The sequence below is a fragment of the Cucumis sativus genome, chromosome 6 (genome assembly GCF_000004075.3).
Source record: "Cucumis sativus cultivar 9930 chromosome 6, Cucumber_9930_V3, whole genome shotgun sequence".
NCBI lineage: Eukaryota > Viridiplantae > Streptophyta > Magnoliopsida > Cucurbitales > Cucurbitaceae > Cucumis > Cucumis sativus.
This window is the reverse complement of record NC_026660.2, coordinates 3389778-3411523: the sequence shown is the minus strand read 5'-3', so window position 1 is coordinate 3411523 and position 21746 is coordinate 3389778. Positions and strand designations below refer to the sequence as shown.

Here is a 21746-nt window from a genome sequence, read left to right as displayed (position 1 = left end):
CTTTCTCCGTTTATTCCTTCTTTCTTTTTCTTTCTTTTCTTTCTTCAACGCGTCTAATTAAACATATAGTAAAGTTTCAAGATTATATTAAACTTATAGTAAAGTTTAAGATTATATTAAAGATAGATATATTTCATGTTTATCCATGACTTCGACCATCTTAGATTTTTGGCATATTTTATTAATATAATAGTTTATTTTATTATATTTGAAAACAACTCACTCTTAATAAAATTATGTTATCTTTCTCCTCCTCGAGGGATGAAACACTATGAGCGATTATTTTAGTGTTATCAGGCACATTATTGGTTCAAATAGATCAACGCTACACCCATTAAGGCCACCAATGACATATATTAAATTAGACGGGAGCCATTAGAGCCCTAACAATCGTGAACAACCAACCCTAAACTAGATGTGGTTTTAAAGTGTGTTCGTGCACGTTTGTGTTTGTGTGTGTGCTTGCACATGTGTTACAGCATTAAAATAAACAATAGTAGAAATTTTCTCGTTTAAATTCAAATATTTTCTTTTCTTTTTCCAACAAACATATAATTATAGTTCAACCTCCAACTTTAAGAGGTGTTTGATTGGTTATAATGCAACGACTTTACCGTAATAATGTAATTCAAAACTCATGTTTTAATTAAGCTTCTTAGGTTCAATAATTTTTTAATATCAAACTCATTTCATTTCCTTCTTTTCCATATTTTCACGTTTCACAATTTCATTTACGTTTTCCGATCAATCCTTCCTACATTCCAATATCGTTCGTATTTCTAATGATTTTAATTACATCCCACCTTCGAACAACCTCTTAAATTTAACATTTATAATCTCTTTCTTCTAGATGGGCTATCAATGATTTTCCTTTCCTAGCTTTCTTAGTAAATGAAATTGTAAGTTATTGAAAAACTTTCCTTTTGCTCAATTTTATTAATTATCGTTTGACATATTTGAAAGAGATTCAATTAATACATGATATTCATTTTTGACTTTAGATATTAGTATAATCAACGAAATTACCTTTTAGGCAATGGTTTTCTTTAAAAACCAACATAACCATTAATTTCAAGCATTGACAAAAATAATAACAATTCCCACACTTACAAAATAAATTATTTCGTACGAACCAAATACGAGCATCTAACATTTTGGTTATATACATTTTCAAATAACAAGTGATCCCTTTTATGTGATGTTCCATGCATTAATTTGTTACCTCTTATTTAACCAACGAATTTTCTTTTATTTTATTTAACCCTATCAATAAAAATAACATAAACGGACCAAAGTTATTGTAAATGTCAAAACTACTTAAAATATTTACAAAATTTAAAATTTTGTAGATATCGATAGACTTTTATTGACCGAAAAGTATAGAAGTCTATTAAGGTTATAAATGACTATATTTTTTGTACGATTTAATATTGATAGATATGTGATTGCATGGGCCACTGCAGTTGACAAGAAGTGTTTGGGTTAGAATTAAGATTGTGTTAACAAATATGATATAATCTAACTTTAATATACTTATCCTTTAGAAAACGTTATCCTCCACATGATAAATAATTAAAAGAAATAATTTCAAACTTTTTGTAATTATAAATTTCTTTAATTTACTGTTCCACCAACTATGTATGGTCTATATTGATTTTATCTTCAACCTCTAACAGTTCAAAACTTTGATGGATTCTAAAGCATATACTTTTCTTCTTCTTCTTTTTTAATTAATTCATCTTATTATTTGATTAGATAAGTTTTTAAAACATGCATGGTCAAAGTAAGGGTGTTTAGGAAGAACTCAAGAATAATATATAATAAGGTCTTGAATTATTTTTAAATTTTTATGTTCAATAATCTTTCAACTCCTAAATATTGGGATGAACTACCAAAAAATAAAAAATTATTGATAAAGAATAATTATATACCTCAAATGTAGAAAATGTAAAACATTTATGTAAACTTTAGTTGAATTTTATCTTATTAGCTAAGTTTATACATATGGATGACTGAAATCATGCAAGACCTCCTCTTGCCCATAAATATGTTCAATCCATTAAATTTAACATTGGCTAAATTTTAATAATTTTTAATAATACCCCTTATCCTTTTTTAAAAAAAAAAGTTAAAAAAGTATATTTATAATTAGTTTTGGATGAAAACATTTAGGGTTATTCTCTTTCATCTAGCTGGTTCATATACTTTTAGTTGAATAAGGTTGTTTTGGAGTTTAGGGAATGAAAGAATGAGAGTATGAGAGTATTTAAAGAGAGGATTATTGAATTATGAAGATGAAATAAGAAAATGTTAGGTCATATAGATTGTAGCAAAGAAGAGAAGAGATGGAAGAGGGAGGTGATAGGTTTATATACAAATGGTTGTGATCCATACTAACAATAAGATTGTCTTTTTAGAGTTGAAAAGTATTAACGTAAATTTTGGAAGTTTAGAGATGTTTTCTAGAGATGTGATCTAAGACTTTCAAAGATGCGATCTCTCATCTCAAAAATTTTAGAAAATATAATTTCCAAATTTTTTAGATTTTGTCGTAACATTTGCTTTAAGGAAAATAATTATAAGTTATTAGAAAATATTGATTAGGAAACCTTATGAAATCATAAATTAAATTTTGAACGATTGAAAAACATTATAAAAAAAAAGTACAAATTTAAAAGAAAAAAATTCTAAATGATTTAAAGAAAAGAGTTCTGTGGAAGATTTTAAAACTTAAAAAAAATTTAAACTATAAGAACTTTAAAACGTTGAAAATTTTAGTTAGAAAATTTATAAATTTTAAATAAAAATCAAAATGAGACTTGATAGGAAAAATGGATAAGTAAAAACAAGAGTTAAGATGTATCATAATTTATGCAAACATAAAATAGCACATCACTACAAGAATATTTGTCCTCGTCGACGCAGAAAAACGTGGGCAAAGCTTATGATGACGTTTTTTTTTTGCGTGGACATATTTCATGGCTGAAACACCGTCGTCGTTTCCTTTGTCCAAGTTGTTGACATTACGTCGACAAAACTGCCCGCGCCAATTAAATCGTTGGCAGAAAAGACATTTCTAGCCACGAAAAAACGTCGGGAGAAAGATATTTTTGTCCACGATCATCATTACGTTCGTAAAAATAGATTTTCTGACCACAAAAAACACGTCGACAGAAAGATATTTTTGTCCACGATCATCATCACGTCAACAAAATGACTTTCTGGCCACGTTTCTTTCGTAGGCAGAAACTATTTGTCACTAAATGGTTTTTGTCGGCAAAAAGAAAATTTCTCCACACACTAAATTTGTCGATAGAAGTATACATATGCATGGGTCAAATACATTTTTTAGATAGAAATTGGATTGTTGGCCATGAATGATGGATCTTAACTACAATAAATCTAAAAAAATGTTATAGTGACTTCTACAAATCATACGAAAAGATAAAAATAGTGTGATATACTTTAAAAAAATGTTATGTATGTTTTAGAGCATCCAAAGATCTATTGGAGATTGATCTTGAACTTCCAAAGAATTGATTTCCTCACCTTGAAAATTTTAAAAATTCGAACTTCCAAATTTCCTAGATTTTATCGTCGAATGTTTTTTAAAAAGAAATTAATTGAAAATATTAAAATAATTAAACAACTATTAGTAAGAAATATTAGATTCACCCCAAAGCAAATACAAAATATTTAAATAAGCATATTACAAGGATAAAAATGTAAAATAAAGAAATAATTATAAGAAAAGAAAATTGGAGAAATAAGAAAAGAAAAATAAACAAATATGAAAAAATAATATAATATTAAATATCATATTGAAAAAGAGAATATATTAAAGAGACAATAATCAAATAGTATGATGAGAGAAAAAAGAAAATTAAACAAAAATGCTTATTATAAAGAAATTAAAGATAAATTTATAAAAAAAAATAAAGTTTAAAATTAAATTAAAATAATAATAGAAAAAAGATAAACAACAAAATGTAAGCAAATATGTGTAATAAAAAAATTATATATAAAAGAAAAGCTCGTAAGATGATAAAAAAATGTCAACATCAACTTAACTCAACTGGCACATGTATGTTTTTTTTTTTTTTTTTTTTTGCGTCGAAGAAAGATGAAAATTTTGGGTTTTGTTAAAAAGAAAAACAAAATAGATGTTGTAGATCTTTTGTTTTTTGTTTTTTGCTTTTTACATCACGTTTTTACCCGCGAGTTCTCCAAATATCTTTATATCTTTATGAAAATCAAAGGAAACAATTTTTTTTACCCTCTTCACAAGTTGCAAAATTGTGATCTTTATTGAATAGAAGAAGTTTATGTTTGTTGTAGGCTACAAACTTCCTTCGTAATCAAACAAATTTTATAATTCATCAAACTTAACATAAGCTACTACTAGCAAAGTGGCAAGTTCAGGATCCAACCATAGAGATGAACGAAAGATTAGTTCAATTATGCTTGTAATCCGTTAAACATGTTAAAATCAATGATTAATAATCGAAACTCCAACCAATTATCCTAATGGTCTAATTAGTTAAACATGTTAAAATCAAACCGACACCCAACATCCTTCTCTATCAGCATTAAGTTCTAGAGATTACGTTAGGATGAACATTTAATTTCCACGTTTCCGTTTGATTTCTCCATAGCTAGGTTGATAGAAACAATACTAGCTCATTGTGAAAACTTAACTAACCTATTGTTTCTTAAGGAATCATTGCTGATTTAATGTCACATATTAACAATTTCTCCTAAACCTTCAATTTAATCAATCTAATAGCATGCCAAACAATTGAATTAATGAAAATTCATCAATTAAGGGAAGAGGTGAAACTCATAAGATAGCCCATTAATCAACTTCCACATATCATCTCACATCCACTCTCCAACCAGCCCACATCAATTTCCTAAACTCCCTCCATGTGTCATTAGAATCTAACACCACTACAATATAATAATGAGAGGAGTAGTTCATCTATACTATATATAAAGTGTGAGTCTTATTTGATTTTTTCAACGTGAGACTCGTAACATCTCCAACAATAACAACTTACAATAAGTTTTGAATAATTAGTAAACTTACTTGACAAACACTCTAAAATAGTGGATTTACAACTTTATTCACTCAACAAATCAATCTTCACAATATAATATATCTTTTTTAAGAACTAGATGGAAAGAAAAGTTGATAACTTTAAGAGAATAACGATGGAAGCTTTGTAAATGATGGAAGATTAAAAGTGATGAAATTTGTTTTAAATTTTGGAGAAGATGAAAATATGTTTTAATTTAAAAGAAAGAAAATTGGGTGAAAACCGAATTCAATTCGAGTCATTGAATGTTGGTAAAAGAAAATTAAATGATAGAGATTTAAACCTAAGTAGCCATTAAACACAAAAAAAAAATAACAATATATATATTTTTTAAAAATTTCTCGTAAAATTCAACAAAAAGCAAAACTCCACCCCATGTCCAAAACCAATCATTAGAAACAAACATAAAACAATGTTAAATTTTATCACATCCGTTCATAATTTTTTTTTTCATTTATAACGTCACTTTACATATATCTTTTTCATTCAACTTTAATTTGAGTGATTAAATTTGCATTCACATTATCGTTCGAAGCTCTTCATAATAGACACTTCAAAACACTCAAATCATTAACAAATAAATTAAGATTTATTCTTATAAAAAAATGAAGCGTAATAGCTTTTTTGTTTTGTATTCTCTAGGTCATTGAAATCTACATCTTGTTTAAATACAAATTTATATTAAGTAGATCCATAATAATATATCGTTGAAAGTTGACAGATTTACCCGATATAAAATTGAATCGGGTTCAAAATAAAAGAATAAAAAAGAAAACAAAATTTCTTTTTCAAGAAAACCGATGCAAGTAGGAAAGAGGGTCCAAAATTAGAAGTAATGCCAAAAATATAAAATTAGAAAAGACGAAGAAACATAAAAAATGTGGGACAATAAAGTAGGGTAATAAATAATAATGGTGACGTTATTGTTGAGGATGAGAAATGGAAAGCCAATCCCAAGGAAAGTGACCGTTCAAAAAAGATTGTTCATTAAAATACAAACTTCAATCGCATAAAAATATGAAAATATATATGTCTTGGGATCTTCCCCTTCAACCAATTTGGATAGCATAACCATCCAACAATCATATCTCAACAATCTAAATTATTTTATGTTCATCTTCTCTACCATATATGCAATATATGCACATCACTATATCCTAATTCATCTCATTCTACTTTCATTTCCACTTATTTTGATTCATCTGGTTAAGATTTCGTTAAGTCTCTAATGTAATGATAATGGTTCCTATATTTGGATGACTAAACTTCTAAATAAAATCATTGCTCTTAATAATTTAGGATTTTAGTTTTTAATTAAAGACTATATTGTATATTGATGTTTATCAGAGAACTCAAAAAGTCGTTATCTTCAAGAAAATAAAAATGTCATTTTTGATGCAATTGATCTACATGCAAGTTTCTTAGTGCTTCAAGTTTGACATGTTTTCTTTTTCTTTGAAGTTTTTTTCATGGATGTCAACACCAATATGTTGGTCCTAATTTATTTTTTCTTTATACTCAATATCGTTTTTTTTTATTTGCTTTAAGATTTCAATTTGAAAAAAACGAAAGAAAGAAAGGTGGGAAGCGAGGGAGAGGATGTGAGGTTAAAGACGAGGAACCAGACTTGCTACAAGAAAGATTAAACGCAAAATAATATTTTGCATCAAAAGTTATACATTTATTGAAAGTATTAATACTTATTCTTTTAGGGGCTGTTTGGAGGAAGGAAAGGAATAAGGAGAAAAATGAATAAGAAAAAGAGAGGATTAAGTGAAAGGAATATGCAGAAGTATTTATAATCTTTGTTTTTGGGGAATGATTAAGTGAAAGAATTGTGAGAGATTATTATAATTCTTGTTTGGGAGAAGGATTATTTGGGAAAAGAATTATGACTTTTTTTTTTCTGAAAAAGAAATTATTGTTTTTTTTTTGTGAAGCCAATACAAAATGAAAAATGTGATAATATTTTTTGCGTTTGTGTAAATTTTTCGTACCATAAAACCTTTACAACCAAAAATTGTATTCAAATTCATTTTTTTAGTTAGGTTGTATCGTAATCTAACCGTTCACAAAAAATTTGTATTGATTTTCTTTGGTTGATTTTGTATAAATACTTTTTTACTTGTAACGTACACCTAATATATTTTATATATTTTCAAAAGTAGAGTATTTTTTCTTATTTGTACGGTAATTTTTTCTTTCTTTTGTAAGATTAAATCAAGTGTCTTAATTTTTTGTGGTTGTGCAAAATATGTTTATAAAATTTATACCGTAAATTTAATTCACATAAATTGTATTATTTAATTTTTAATTTGTGTTCAATTTGATCCGTAAATCCAATACATTAAAAAAATATATGTTTTTTCTTTAATTTATGGCAAATATTTATTTTTCTACGGCACCCCGTAGAAACAAATTGAATTATATTTTTCTTCAATGTGTAAGAAATGCTTATGGAATGTTTTTTTGTAAACCAAATACAAACGAGAATTGTACTTTTTTTTTTTTTTTGCATTTGTCTAAACTCATTTATTTTGTTCGTTTCGTTTCCTTTCATTTCATTCCTCAAACGACCCCTTAATATTATATTACGAGATAAAAGACATAAAAACTTTTCAAATTCGGTACAATTTAAAGTCAAATCAAATCTTGAAAAGTGACTAGTTTACCTTAACTGTTATCCAAATTTTACTGTATCGTTAATTGATCCAAATATACTTCATTCTTTAATGTTTGATATTAAAATGTTAAATATGGATTGAGAACCACAAACTAAATCCATTGTAGGGATTTTTGGATACATTATAAATTGATGCACACAAATTTATCTCCTTAGAACTTCTCCTAAAGATCAAACTCTTCTTATGGAAGCCGATACCGAACATTCAAATATCTTCACTCCAAAAATAATTATCTTGGAATCAAATTACCCATAATCCTACTTGAAGTCTAGAAGATGCTTTAACACAATCTATTGAAAATTCAAAATTGACTCAAATTGTTGAAAACAAGGATGGAAGTGTAGAAATACAATTCCAATCTCAATATGCAAGATTAAACCTAAACTTTTTGTTTCATTTTAAAAGGAGAAGCTACTACTTCTTGATCTTAAATGCTTTGAAACTTAATTTCTTCAAGTTCCTAAGTTGGTGATTATAAATTTGTATTGATAGTTTGATGTATTGGGAACGTAGGATTTTGATAATAGGTTTTATGTTTCATCCATTGAAAAAAGTGTATATTTGTGTATATTTGTTTACAACTTTTCCATAGTTTTATAATATTCTTCACATGTTTCATTTTGTTCAATTTTGTTAAAAGATTCAAAAAAAAATTCTTTTGGAGATAACATTTAGTTAGATTAACATTTTGCATATAACATTTAGTTAGATTAACATTTTGCATATCACACGAATGAGTTGGAAATAAAGTTAGGTCTTTTTCTTTTGCATAAAAAGGTTGCGGTATTGTATTATTGAATCATACTCCTTGAATATTCATAGAAGTACTTGAACAAGCAAGTTCATAGGTAGTAGAAAATCTAGAAAGTTTTAATCTGGCATATTGAGATTGAAACTATATTTCTACACTTTTATCCTCTTTTTCAACCATTTGAGTCAATTTTGAACTTTCAATAGATGGTTTTAAAGCATCTTCTAAACTCCATCTAGGATTATGAGTAATTTAATTCCAAGATAATACTCTTGGTGTGAAGATATTTGAATATTCGGTATTGACTTTCATGAGAAAAGTTTGCTCTTTATAAGAAGTTCTAAAAATTTGTGTGCATCAATTTATAATGTATCCAAAAAAATCCCTATAGTGGATTCGGTTTGCGGTTCCTAATCCATATTTAAAATTTTAATATCAAACATTAAAGAATGAAGTATATTTAGATCAAGTGATGAAGCAATAAAATTTAGATAACAATTAAAGTAAACTAGTCAATTTTCAAATTTTGATTTGACTATAAAAAGTACAGAATTTGAAAAGTTTCTATATTCTTTTATCTCTTAATATTAAAAGAATAGGAGTATCCAATCCAATCCTATAAAAATACTTTATAGCAACCTGAGCTAAACCTAATGAAGAAACTTACATTTTCCCTTATGTTGAAGAATTGATTGTCTAGAGAATAAAGAAATGACTTCGAAAAGTTTATTTATTGGAACTAAATGTTACGTAGTTTTGATTCGATAGTCTTTGAAGGTTTGTTATGATCCAATTATGAATATCTCTTTCTATACTTACTATTTGAAGTTCTTGACTGTTAACTAAAGAAAATTAAGAGTAGTGAGAATAATCATACGTTGTTTTTACAGTTTGGGTCTTAAAGAGTATTTTCTAAAATTAATTTAAACACTAAAATTTTAAGAGTTTTTATCTCAATGAAATTCTAATTATCTAATGTGAGAATAAACAATATGCTAAAATTCTATAACACTCGATCACCAAGCTTACTAATAGTCTTACAATTATAATGTCGTAAACACAAAGTTTACCGAAGTGCTTGTCAATAGAATGCTTTTAGCACTACCTGATTATTATCAGGAAGGATACTTAAAATTTTAGTAGAAACCCCGAAATAAATAAATCAAATCCTTCTCTTTCCTCGTTTACTTTCTATCCAATCAACTTTTCTCCCATCCCAAAATAATTACTTTTCAACATATAATTATATTTTTACTCACAAATATAATTATTTTCACTTTTCCCATTTTAAGTATGCATATATAAATATAAATATGTATAAGTAACCAAAATTCTTAAGATCCTCAACTTCAATTAAAACCACATATATTATATATAACTTAATCTAATTACCAACAAAAACACGAAACTTCAAATCCTTTAATTAATTAAATATTCATCTAAACAAATATTTAATTAATTTCGATTTCCAAGTAATCAAATAACTCTCATTCAATTAGTTCAAAATTAAACATAATTAAATCCAAAATTACCTTAATTTGGAAGACATTTCATTAGCATATATAACAAACATATTTAAAATTTATAAATATAGCAAAATTTACATATCTATCATAATAAAAGTCTTCTAAAATATTGATGTATGATATAGACCATGAGAGTCTATCAAAAATAGAAATTTATCGTGTATGTTTACAATTTTTATAAACGGTTGCTATACACCTTATTATTATCAAGGAAATTATAACCCATCATAATTACCTAACAAAGAGATCAGGTGTGATTTTTAAGTTTCTTTTATTAAAAAAAAAACAATTTTATTCATGTATTCCATCAATTTTACCTTTGAATTTGAATTTTGACATTTTTTAAATAACTTCATAATATTCTTCTTAGAATGAAAAAAAAATTGATGTTGAAGTGTAAAACAAGAAAATATTATCACATATTCACATTATTTGCCATTCAATTTGTAAATAAAAAAAATAAGAGAAAAAAGACGTTATATTAATTAATTGGGCATGAGAGTGTTAGTAGAAATTCTAACTATTGGACCGCAATCCAACTTCATTTACTAAAATCATCCTATATTATGAAATAGAAAAATCACTCCTCTTTTCAAAAACTAAATAATGATTTTAAAAACAAACTTCTTCTTTTTTCCTTTTCGTTTTGGAACATTCTTAAAATAAAATTAAGAAAGAAAAAAAAAGGAAAATCAATTGGTTAACAAAATTAAGAATTCTTTCTTATTAAACAAAATAAATAGTAATTCAATTTATATCCTTCAATTTTTGAAGATTTTGTTAGTGGGGTTTGATTTATTCTTCCTGTTTTTGGAAACTATATGTGGGTGGAAAAAGAAAGCAATTGATTCCTATTCTATATCATATGTAAAATTTCAAGGACGTCTGTTCTCATCCTTAATTCTCATCCTATTTCTATTCTTCTTTTACTTTATCCATATCTTGTTTTTGCATAGAAACCAAAACATGAATACATATATGATGTCATTTATGCTCCTTTTCTTCTCCTTCTACCACCAAACACTTTCTTTATGTATAGATTATAGGTTTGTTTTAAATTTTCACGAGTTAGAATCAAATAAGCAAAAGATCATAAAATTATAAATAATAAAGCTTGAAGAAAAAAGAGAAGTTATACCGACCAGTTTTTGTAGTTGCATCGACCAGTTTTGTAATTGCTGGGTCAAGCCTGTGATGGAGATTGAACAGACACCCAAACCCACCCCACAGTTCAAGCAGAAATGAGTTTTTTATAGAGATTTCCACCGCCAAAATTCTTTCTTTAAAATAAAGCATATTACTCACCTCCACAACTACCAATTAAATGTTTTCTTATGGTTTAAGTAAAATTGGAGAATTAACAAAGTAACAAAACAAGCAACCGATCAGAAAAAAAAAATTGCAGCTCATATGTGTTTGCTTCAAGGTACCAACAAGCTACGTGAACTGCCCCTCAGACATAAAAAATAGTCACGTAAGCAAAGTGGTACCAAATAACATCTTCAATCTTGAACACCTGTTCTTGAAGGTGTTTTCTGCAAGTGGCTTGAATTCTTCCTTCAAGCGTGCTACCAAGTCGGAGACATTATTCTTTGACCTCAGCTTCTGCTTTGGCCTTCCACTTTAATGCCATTGTATCTCTATATCTGTCATCTGCAGCTTTAACTAGCATCCATCGTCTCACTAATCTTTTGGCAGGCATCAAATTGAGATCTGTACAGTGTAGAATTTTTGTGGCCAACACTGCATCCATTTGAGATCCTGACATGAGTTTATATATATATTGCCTATTTGAAGTTCATCTATTGACTATAAAAAATTGAGAGTCATGAGAATAATCCTATGATGTTCTTGCAGTTTTGGTTATATGGGTTTTTTTCGATTAATTTAGACATTAAAATTTTAATAGTTTTTATCTTAGTAAGATTCTAGAGAAGTAATAACAAGAAGCTAAAATTCTATAACACTAGAAGACCAAGTTTATCAATGGTGCCGAAAACACAATGTTTACCAAAGTGTTAGTCAATAGAAAGTGTTTAGCACTACTTGATTATTATCAGATACCATGATTTTATTAAGACAAAACCCCTAAATGGTGAATGCTTAATGAAATGAGCTAAATCTGAGGAATGACTCTGATACTATTACTAAAAACTTTATAGGAGAACCTGTTCAATTCCATGAACAAAGTTTTCAAATCCTTTCAAACTTTACTTGTCCAAAACTTCAAAATTTTAGATGGTACATAAGTGTTTTTTTAAGCATCATATAAAATGATATTAGTTATCCAATTTAAAGGTATCGAAAGATGTTTGTTACTATTGTTGTTGTTGTAGATCTTTTATATAAAAAAAGAAAGGAATACGAAAGGCCCATCTTTTTCTTCACAAAGAAACCCTGGCCGATGTATGTCTGTCGTTGTGACCATTCTTCTTGCCACCCTCCGATCATGTTCAGACGATGTTGTGCATAGCCAAGCTTCCCCGTTGACATTCAGATGAAGCCGCGCCCCAAGCCGAAGACCATCATGCGTTGATGTCCTCCTTTTCAAGCTTTGTCTAACCATGTTGGTGTCTGCCTTACTTTCGTACACATCGAGTACCACCGTTAGAGCCAACCCATCCCTTCCTAAGTCGTTTATGCTGTGCTCCTTCCCTTCTAGCCGAGCCTCCAACGAGTTTTATGCCCTTTTCTTTAAGCCATTTGAGCCATTTTGGTGAGTTTCGATTGGGTTTTGGGTATACCCATTAAAACTTAAGGTTCATTTGGCTAATTTGGAGAATTAATGTGTGGAATTTTTCGTATTAAGGTTTAGTTGAAAAATTTTCGGACAATGACCGATTGTTAATTATATTAAATAAGCTATTGAATATTAGGTGCATCAAATCTATCAATAAAATGTATCAAGAAATATCAAGTGTATTAGATGTGTATAAGGTGTATCAAACTTATATTAATAACGAGGGCATTTGCGATATTTTACTTCTGGATGTGTGAGTTCGACTTTGTTTTTGTCATTTTCGCAAATAATAAATTGTGTGTGCTATGTAGTTAATTAGTATAACTTATTTTGTCATTATTGCAAGTACCCCTTTCAATTTATTGACCTATTGATTTTCATGACAATAATGTAAAAACAAAAAAAATTTAACATTCAATAACAATAATTTTGATTATAATTGCATTAACATGAATGGTATAATTAGGAATTACAAACTATTCACAAAATATAATAAGTTGTGTAAACGGATAGAGTTTACAAAAGTTTCAGTTAAACAAAACATTAAAGAGTGTCTAATAACTATGTTATAAGTATATCAAAAAGGTTATGCATAAACGAAAGTCAGGTAGAGTTACATTTAGTGATAGTAATAATTGTCTTCCTACGATGCACGTGCAATTTAATATTTAAACCACTTTTATCAAAAGAGTTCAAATAAAAATGAGTTTTTTTTTTTTTTGAAAAAACATTTTTTTTCTTAAGTAATCTAAATAAGTATTGTTTTCTAGTTAAAGTGACCAAAGAAAAAAAAATAAAAAATGTATATTTAAATCCTATTTTGTAATGTAGGTATAACATATTCTTAAATTTTAAAATTATGTATAATTAAGTATTTTAAAATTTAATTATGTGTCAAATATATTCAAATTTTTAAGCTTTTGCCATTTATTTTTTTCAAGTTTTACTAGAAAGGGGATTTATATTATTTCCATACAAAAATTGATAAAACAAAGATGAAAAGGAAAGTTCTTATGTATTCATTTATTTTTATTACTTGAACAAAAATGTACCATTTTCTATTTTTTATTTGAGTAATAATTTTTTTTGTTATGTATACAAAAGATAAAAAAATTCTATATTTATTCGCTCAAAACAATAACAAATTACACTAATTATTTTTATTAAAAAAATCTTATTTAATACATAAAGTTATAAACAAATTTTTAATCTTTTTTAGTCAAACCAACTCAAATTATTTCAATCTTTAAATTATTTGACTTGTCATCCAAACAAATTGTAGTAATAATTTTAAAATGGAAGTGAAATTACTAGTTTAAATTTGAGAAGTAACTTTTTTTTAGAAAAAGAAAATCCCTCAATTTATCCCAGCCATGGACCAAACATGGGCTTGACATCAAATGCCAAGCCCACCTGATTTCAAACTAAGGGCCAAACAACCCTTTACAGAAACAAATTAATTAAGTATATAGCAACATTTTAAAAAAATTGTAAATATAACAAAATTTGTCAAATTGTATTAATGATAGAAGTCTATCACTGATAAATCATGTTATAAAGAGTGGTCTATCATTGATAGATCATACAAATCTATCAGCGATAGTTTTGCTATATTTGTAATTTTTTTAAATGTTGCTATATCTTTAATTACTATTCCTAAAATGATCGACAATTATAATTACTCAAACAATAATCGTAAAAAGAAAAAAAAAGAATTAAATAAAAAAATGCCACTTATAAAAAATTAAATATAAATATATAAATAATAAAGTTTAAAATAAAATAGCAAAGGAAAGAAATAATAAAGATAAATAAAGGATAAACAACAAAATGTGAAGCAAATACGTAACAATAAACAAATTATATATAAAAGAGAAGCTCATAAAATAATAAATAAATAAATATAAGAGAAAAGAAATTAGGAAAATATGAAAAACAATCACTAAAAAGAAGAGAAAAAATAAAATAAAAATCTAAAACACTAAACTCTTTGTTTAAATGTGGATTATTGGAACCTACGTATTTCTATACAGTTTCAACTATGTTAGAGTTTTTCTTGTACGATGAATTTTTGGTATTGTGGGGAGCTTTTTATTTTTATTTTTGGAGAAAAACGAAGATTTAAGGATTTATTAAAAGAGAAAACAAAATGAATGTTGTAGATTTTTTGTTTTTTTTCGTATGAAGTAGTGACTATGGAGGTTAGAGGTTTGGATGAAAGAAAAAAGACGAGAATGTTGTAAAAGTTTATAAGGTATTTTTTTTTTTGCCGGTTGGATTTCTCATAATGGATTATTTATAGCAAAAAAAAAAAAATCTTCAAATTGCTAGTTTTTTTAATTTAAAAATAATACTAACTTTGACATACATCTCGGCATAGTACCTTTAATATAACCAAAACAAAATTAAAAGACCTTAGTTAAACAAACTAATTGATTTAGTTACTTAAACCAAACTACCAACGATAGTTAAATAATATTTTGTTTTACAAAAATTGGTTAATTACAAAATTTAAAAATAGTCAAATTTAGGTAAAAAATATGAATCAAACAATTGAATTAATTTTAAATAAGGTTGAACAAAATGAAGTAGCTACAACCACAACTTAGTACCTTGGGATAAAATCAAAGAAACCCTTAACCGAAATAGAAAAATACACACTAAATGAACAAAGTGTAAATCGTTAAGGTCGACTTAGTATATTAAATATGCAACAAAATGAACAAAATTAATCACAAGTTACAACTTGAAAGATAGTTCAAGCCTATTAATATAAAAGTTTATTAGTAGATTATATTGTAAATATTGAATGAGACGGAATAGTTTATGAATATAGAAGTTGAAAAAGTTAGAAAGTTGATTGATTTAAATATATTTGTAAAGTTTTATAAATGTTTCATATTTGATTATTATTTTTGTAATTGTTTTTTCAAATTCCATAAAAAACAAAAAAAATTAAATACATGGTTTTAAATTCTTTAAATAATTAATCTAAAATCATTTATGGAAATTCAAATAAAATCATTTCTTAAAGGTTCGTAACCCAATGGATGGTAAATGCTTCATTAAAAAAAAGAAAACAAATTTTCGTAAAAGAATAGAACATTTCAATTTCTTACGAGCTGAGATCTCCATCACAATTTCTTCCTCCTTAGTCTTCTTCACCTCATCTTTGTTTCTCGTAATTACTCCCTCGAATTCTTCGCTGTCGAGCCCTAGATACCCCCGATCTTTGATCTCCGTTTCTTCCCAGAGATTGTTCGAAATGCAGTGGTACATAGTCGCTTTGCTTCTTACTGTGCTTACCAGTTCTCAGGTTTGTGATTCCAAATCGATTTTCTCTCATTTCATTCAACTGAATTGGAACCCGGTCACTCGCTTTAAGTCACATTTGGAACAACATGGATTGATGATAACGCTCTGTTAGATGTGTACAAACTCCGAATGTATTGTTAAGCTTCAGTGTAGTAGCTTCGGTTTCTTTAATTACTAGTTTAAATCTCTTCTTTCCTTGTCATTTCTTAAGCTCCTGAGACTCCCCATTGTTCTATATTTTACTGGGAAGGCGTTTTTTTAGTTTAGCCAAGTAGGGTAATTGATTTATTTTTGGTTAACGAATCCTTTTCATTTTCTGTCTTCGTATGACAGGGAATTTTGACTACGTTATCACAAAGTAATGGTAGATATGATTACGACTACGCGACAGTCCCCTTTCTTGCAGAAGTTTTTAAGGTGTTTTGAATTCCTTTGTTCAATGTGATTTTATCTACTTTTTGTGTCGTTAATATATATATGATTACATGATTACGTATTTTGCAGCTTTTTGTGTCAAGTTTGTTTCTGTGGAAGGAGAGCCAGAAATCTCCTCCTCCAAAAATGACCACTGATTGGAGGACTGTTCGTTTATATCCGATTCCTTCAATTATATACCTGATCCACAACAATGTTCAATTTGCTACCCTGACATATGTGGATACATCCACGTACCAGATAATGGGGAATTTGAAGATTGTCACGACTGGAATTTTGTTCAGGTGGTTCTCTATCAAATACAAATGACTATGTTATATCAATACATACCATTTCTGGAATCATTTTTCTCACACAAGAGCAGATATTTCTACTTCCTGATTTAGGCTGTTCCTAAGGAGGAAACTATCCAACTTGCAGTGGATGGCTATTGTTCTGCTTGCAGTCGGGACAACCACAAGCCAGGTAACTGCAATACAAAAGAAATATGCTTCCGCTATTCTTCAAATATGGCTTAAGGACTTGTAGGGATAGTAAGAAAGAAGGAAATGGAGGGAAGAGAACAAGAACTAGGCTTACCTTGACAAGCTTAAGAAAATCAAAGTGATAAGAATAGTCATAACTAATGGCTAGACCTTTCTTGGAATTACTGATAGTGGAAGAGCTTGTAGATCAAGTAAGGTGGAGGAATGGAATTAATTAGCCCGATTAACGTTTAAGCTAGTTCTGAGTACAGATGGTGAGATGGATGTAATTCATAAAATGAAAGGCAAGAAATAAAGGAGTTAAGAGCAATATTGAAGGGTTGAATGTGAACACTGCCAAAGACCCAAGAAGGAACATGGATCGAGGAGCAGCAAAAGTTGTAACTAACAGAGAGTTAGTGTAGGTTGCCTATAGAGGAATGATGTGCCAGAACTTGACTAAGGAATTTAGAAATCAAACCGAGCTTAACTAACACTAACTCACTCTATGAGTGCTAGAATATAGTTTCCTTCAGAATCATCTACAACAGAAATGTAAACGCAATGTTCAAGCATTACGATGGTGATGCAATAATGACACTAATAATAAATAGACAATAGAATAATGTATTTCATTGGTTCCATGCTGTTTCACATCCCGTGTCTGGGCTGATTTATGTGCATCTTGATTAGTATCACGTGACAATCCACCATACGATGCCCAACAATATTTGTGTGCCATGGAAGCTCATGAGATATTAAAGACTTGATAGATGACCACCATTGATTGAGCATATTTACTCCAAGTCCTTTATTAAACTCATGGCTTGTTTAATCCTTATCTTTGCATTTTGAATTAGGATTCTTGTATTTCAAATACTAAATGTACAAACAAACAAGATATCCAAGATATAGTTAAGGAGCTAAATCAGTCAAAATTACATCTTAAATTTTGAAACATCTCATATCAAAGATTTATGAACGAAATTCAAATCAAAATAGATGTACCCTTAGATTATTCTATCTGTAATTAGTAGTTAATTTTTCAGATTATCCTTTCCCTAGTTAAACATGAATTTCTAATGATATATGTCCTATGGGTGTCTCACAAGCCTATGCATGTTGGTAAGATCTCACAAAGCAAGCCTATGCATGTTATAGAATTGTTGACTTCTAAGCCTCCTATGCTTTCTTCACTGCCTTCAATCAACTCTCTTTTTCTAAATTATAATTGTAATAATTAGTTACTGATGTGTTCTTAAAATTTAATTGGTTTGTTTCTCTTCTTCTTTGTGCAATTTTTAATTGGTTCAGGTTAAAGGATGTGGAGAGGCTTCATGTGAATCTCTTCTCTCAGCACCAATTCAAGGATACATGTTAGGGATTCTTTCTGCATGTCTTTCAGCATTAGCAGGCATTTATACAGAGTTCTTAATGAAGAAAAATAATGATTCTTTATATTGGCAGAATGTGCAGTTATACACGTAGGTATCCATCCTTTTATTTCTATCAAGTTCCTTACTCTTTTTGTCTCGATCTTCTGCTTGGAATAATTGACAATTATGGTTAGAACTGGGATTTTTACTTTCCACAAAATAATGATGTGATCATGGGCATGGAATTTTGAAGGGAAATTCCAGATGTACTTCGATGATGGTGGACTGTGCATTTTAAAAAAATTCTTTCCCTTTACTTACGTCAAGATTAGGATAATATGCATTATCAATAGAAGAAAAAGGTGGTCTAGTTTTATAACCACTGAATTATGCCTTCTACTTGTTCCGTGGGAAGGAACTAGCTAGAGCTTGTTACTTTGGCTAGTTGATTTGTAAAGCATAAGGAAGCATATTGATGAAACCCTGGCTTTATTTCAAAATAAAAATAAATGATCCTTCCAAGAATTAAGTTTATGTTCATTTTTTATCAATGAGGGGTGAAGTCTAATTTACCGCAAGAGTAACAGAAAAAAGAATTTAATTAGAGTAAATGCACAAAAGCTCTTAAAGATGTATTGATTTTGGGATGGATTTGAAAACTAAAGGGATGGCCTCCTTTTATAGCTTAGAAGCCACCCCTTCCATAAAAATTAACGACCCCACATCTTGCCAACCCAACAGTCTAACTTGCAACAATGAGCTGTTTTATAACCGTCCCTTGGGTACCATAAACTTCACCCCCATCCACCAGGACTTGACCTCCACATAAGTCCATATTGATAAAGAAGAAACCCTTTAAAATAGAGGCCAATCCATCTACTCCTGGTTATCATGACTAAGGAGTCTGTTTTTAATGTGGTCTAAAGGACTAAGGTTCCTACGAAAGTTTGGTTCTTCATTTGGCAAGTCTTGCTTGGTTGGATTAATATTGTTGATAGACTTGTAAGGAGGAGAACTTCACTTGTTAGGCCTTTTTGCTACATGCTTTGTCGGGAGGCGGAGGAAGATCTTGATCATCTTTTCTGGGAGTGCAAGTTTGCGAGGGCAGTGTGGAGCTCTTTTCTATAGAAGTTCGGTGTTAGCTTTGCTGGTATGCGGAGAGTCAGAATGATGATCGAGGAGTTTCTCTTCCATTCGCCCTTTAGAGACAAAGGGGTTTTTTTATGGCTTGTCGAGGCATGTGCTATTATTTGGGACATTTGGGGTGAGAGGAATGACTGGGAATTTCAGGGTAGGGAGAGGGGCATAGTGAAATTTGGTTTTCGGTTAGATTTCACATGTCTCCTTGGGCTTCGATTTTGAAGAACTTTTGTAACTATTCCATAGACAATATTTTACTTAGTTGGTTCCCCTTTTTTAATGCGGTTGTTTTGTTGTACCGGTCATTTTTGTATGCTCTTGTATTCTTTCATTTTTTCTGAATGAAAGTTGTTGATTTCATTTGGAAAAAAAAATGAAATGGCTCCTTGTGTAATTCTTAAGTCTTAACGAAGTTATCACTTTTTAAAATCTATTCACATGCTCAGAAGGCATTAACATTGGAATCATTTTGATTGGGCTTTTCCAGGTTTGGGGCGATTTTTAACATGGCACGGCTTGTCGCTGATGATTTTAGGGGAGGATTTGAGAAGGGCCCATGGTGGCAACGTCTTCTCAATGGATACAGTGTTACTACCTGGATGGTGGTTATTAATCTTGGGTCCACTGGGCTTCTAGTTTCATGGCTGATGAAATATGCTGATAATATTGTTAAGGTACCTGTTTATCTTCGGACATCACTTTGTGTTATACTTCACCAGTTCTCCATACGCTTCATATCATATTGCTTTTCTTTTAATAAGATATGACTATCTCATGGTCCTTAACTGTCTTATAATTTAGGTGTATTCTACTTCAATGGCAATGCTTCTTACAACCATCCTATCTGTGTATCTGTTTAACTTCAAGCCAACACTGCAGGTAAACTGACTTATGATTTTTTTCTGTTTCTCTCTTCATACCATGTAGCTGCTATATCTTGAGTCCTCATGTTCATAATGTAGCTATTTGCTATTTAGTTTAAAGGAAAATTATTTGGAAAAAGAAAAGAGAAAAGCCCTTTCAAAATTTTTTACTGTGTGCAACGTATTGTTTTGTGTTGCCTTTTCATTTTTACTGGAATAACATAGGCCTTGTTTAGTAACCTTTTTATTTTTTGTTTTTAGTTTTCAAAATTAAATTGCCTATTTTCTCTCATTTTTGTTACATTGGTTTGCATTTTTTTAAAGTACCAGGAGTTGAATTCTTAGCCAAATTCTAAAAACAAAAACAAAAATTGAAAAACCTTTTTTTTTAATAATAATTTTCAAAATTTGACTTGATTTTTGAAAACTTGGGTAAAGAGTATATAACAAAGTAAGAAATTTAGATGTAAAAGAGATGTTCAAAACCTAAAATCCAAATGGTCTGGTTACCCAAGGAAGCTTTAAGAACATTGTTTATAGGAAATGTGGGCTTGTGGATTTTACATCTTTTTCTACCATTTTTCTTACTCTCCATTGAAAGCTAAATTAGTGAGGCTTGGGTTATTTCAAACCTCTAATATTAGCCATTTTCCTCTTTTTTCTTTTTTGTTGTGAAACAGCTTTTCCTAGGCATTATAGTGTGCATGATGTCTCTACACATGTATTTTGCTCCTCCTCAAATGCTCGTAGATTTGCCTCCTCCAGTGGTAAAATCACAAGACCTAGAGAGTCTCATAGAGGTTCCCAGTGATCGTAGAACAGATTCTTGATCTACAATTTTCTATTTCTTTTTATTCTTTTCATTCTCAAAGCACTTGTCGTTTGGTGTGTCTGTATTGTTAAAGACCACCACAAAAGTTATGAACAAATGAACTTTCTAGATTATATGGCGAGTAATATAAATGTGTAGAGCCTAGAATTTAGAACTTAGAACTTGTTATTAACTTTGGTCATTCTAAAATTCTAAAACAAGCTACCCACGATTTAAAATATGAAATGTAAAAAATGTAAGGATGCACTTGATATACTTGGTTCAATTTGAAATGTTAAGATAATTTACACCAAGCGATAGCAATATTATGCACATAGTAAAAAGAAATGGTCCAAGGGCTGTGCTTTGTTGTTGAAGAGGTGATTGTTCCATTCAAAGCTGCCTCCATCGATAATCTTCAATAGCATGGGAGAGGAAACTTGTAATATCCGTAGGAAAGACCACATACCAAAAGGCATTAATGATATACTTGTTACATTTTACATTTGATACCTTACTGATTTGCATTTGAAGTTTTGTGA

The 21746-nt window shown here is 29.0% G+C and overlaps 1 protein-coding gene across 1 annotated transcript; it reads left to right on the top strand.

Annotated features, from left to right (window-relative positions):
* Positions 1 to 15866: 15866 nt before the first annotated feature.
* On the top strand, positions 15867 to 21478 carry LOC101205341 (CMP-sialic acid transporter 1). Its single transcript, XM_004140841.3, has 8 exons — positions 15867 to 16116; positions 16449 to 16532; positions 16620 to 16834; positions 16937 to 17015; positions 18329 to 18498; positions 20018 to 20204; positions 20332 to 20409; positions 21074 to 21478. Exons 1-8 carry the CDS (start codon positions 16066 to 16068, stop codon positions 21221 to 21223), a joined length of 1014 nt encoding a protein of 337 aa, XP_004140889.1. The 5' UTR covers positions 15867 to 16065; the 3' UTR covers positions 21224 to 21478.
* The last annotated feature ends 268 nt before the right edge of the window (positions 21479 to 21746 follow it).

Excerpts from the sequence above, each read along its gene's own strand:
- LOC101205341 (XM_004140841.3), top strand. The coding sequence starts at position 16,066 with ATGCAGTGGTACATAGTCGCTTTGCTTCTTACTGTGCTTACCAGTTCT. Across the intron at positions 16,835-16,936 it reads ACGACTGGAATTTTGTTCAG|GCTGTTCCTAAGGAGGAAAC; the intron begins GTGGTTCTCTAT and ends TTCCTGATTTAG. Across the intron at positions 20,410-21,073 it reads ACTTCAAGCCAACACTGCAG|CTTTTCCTAGGCATTATAGT; the intron begins GTAAACTGACTT and ends GTTGTGAAACAG.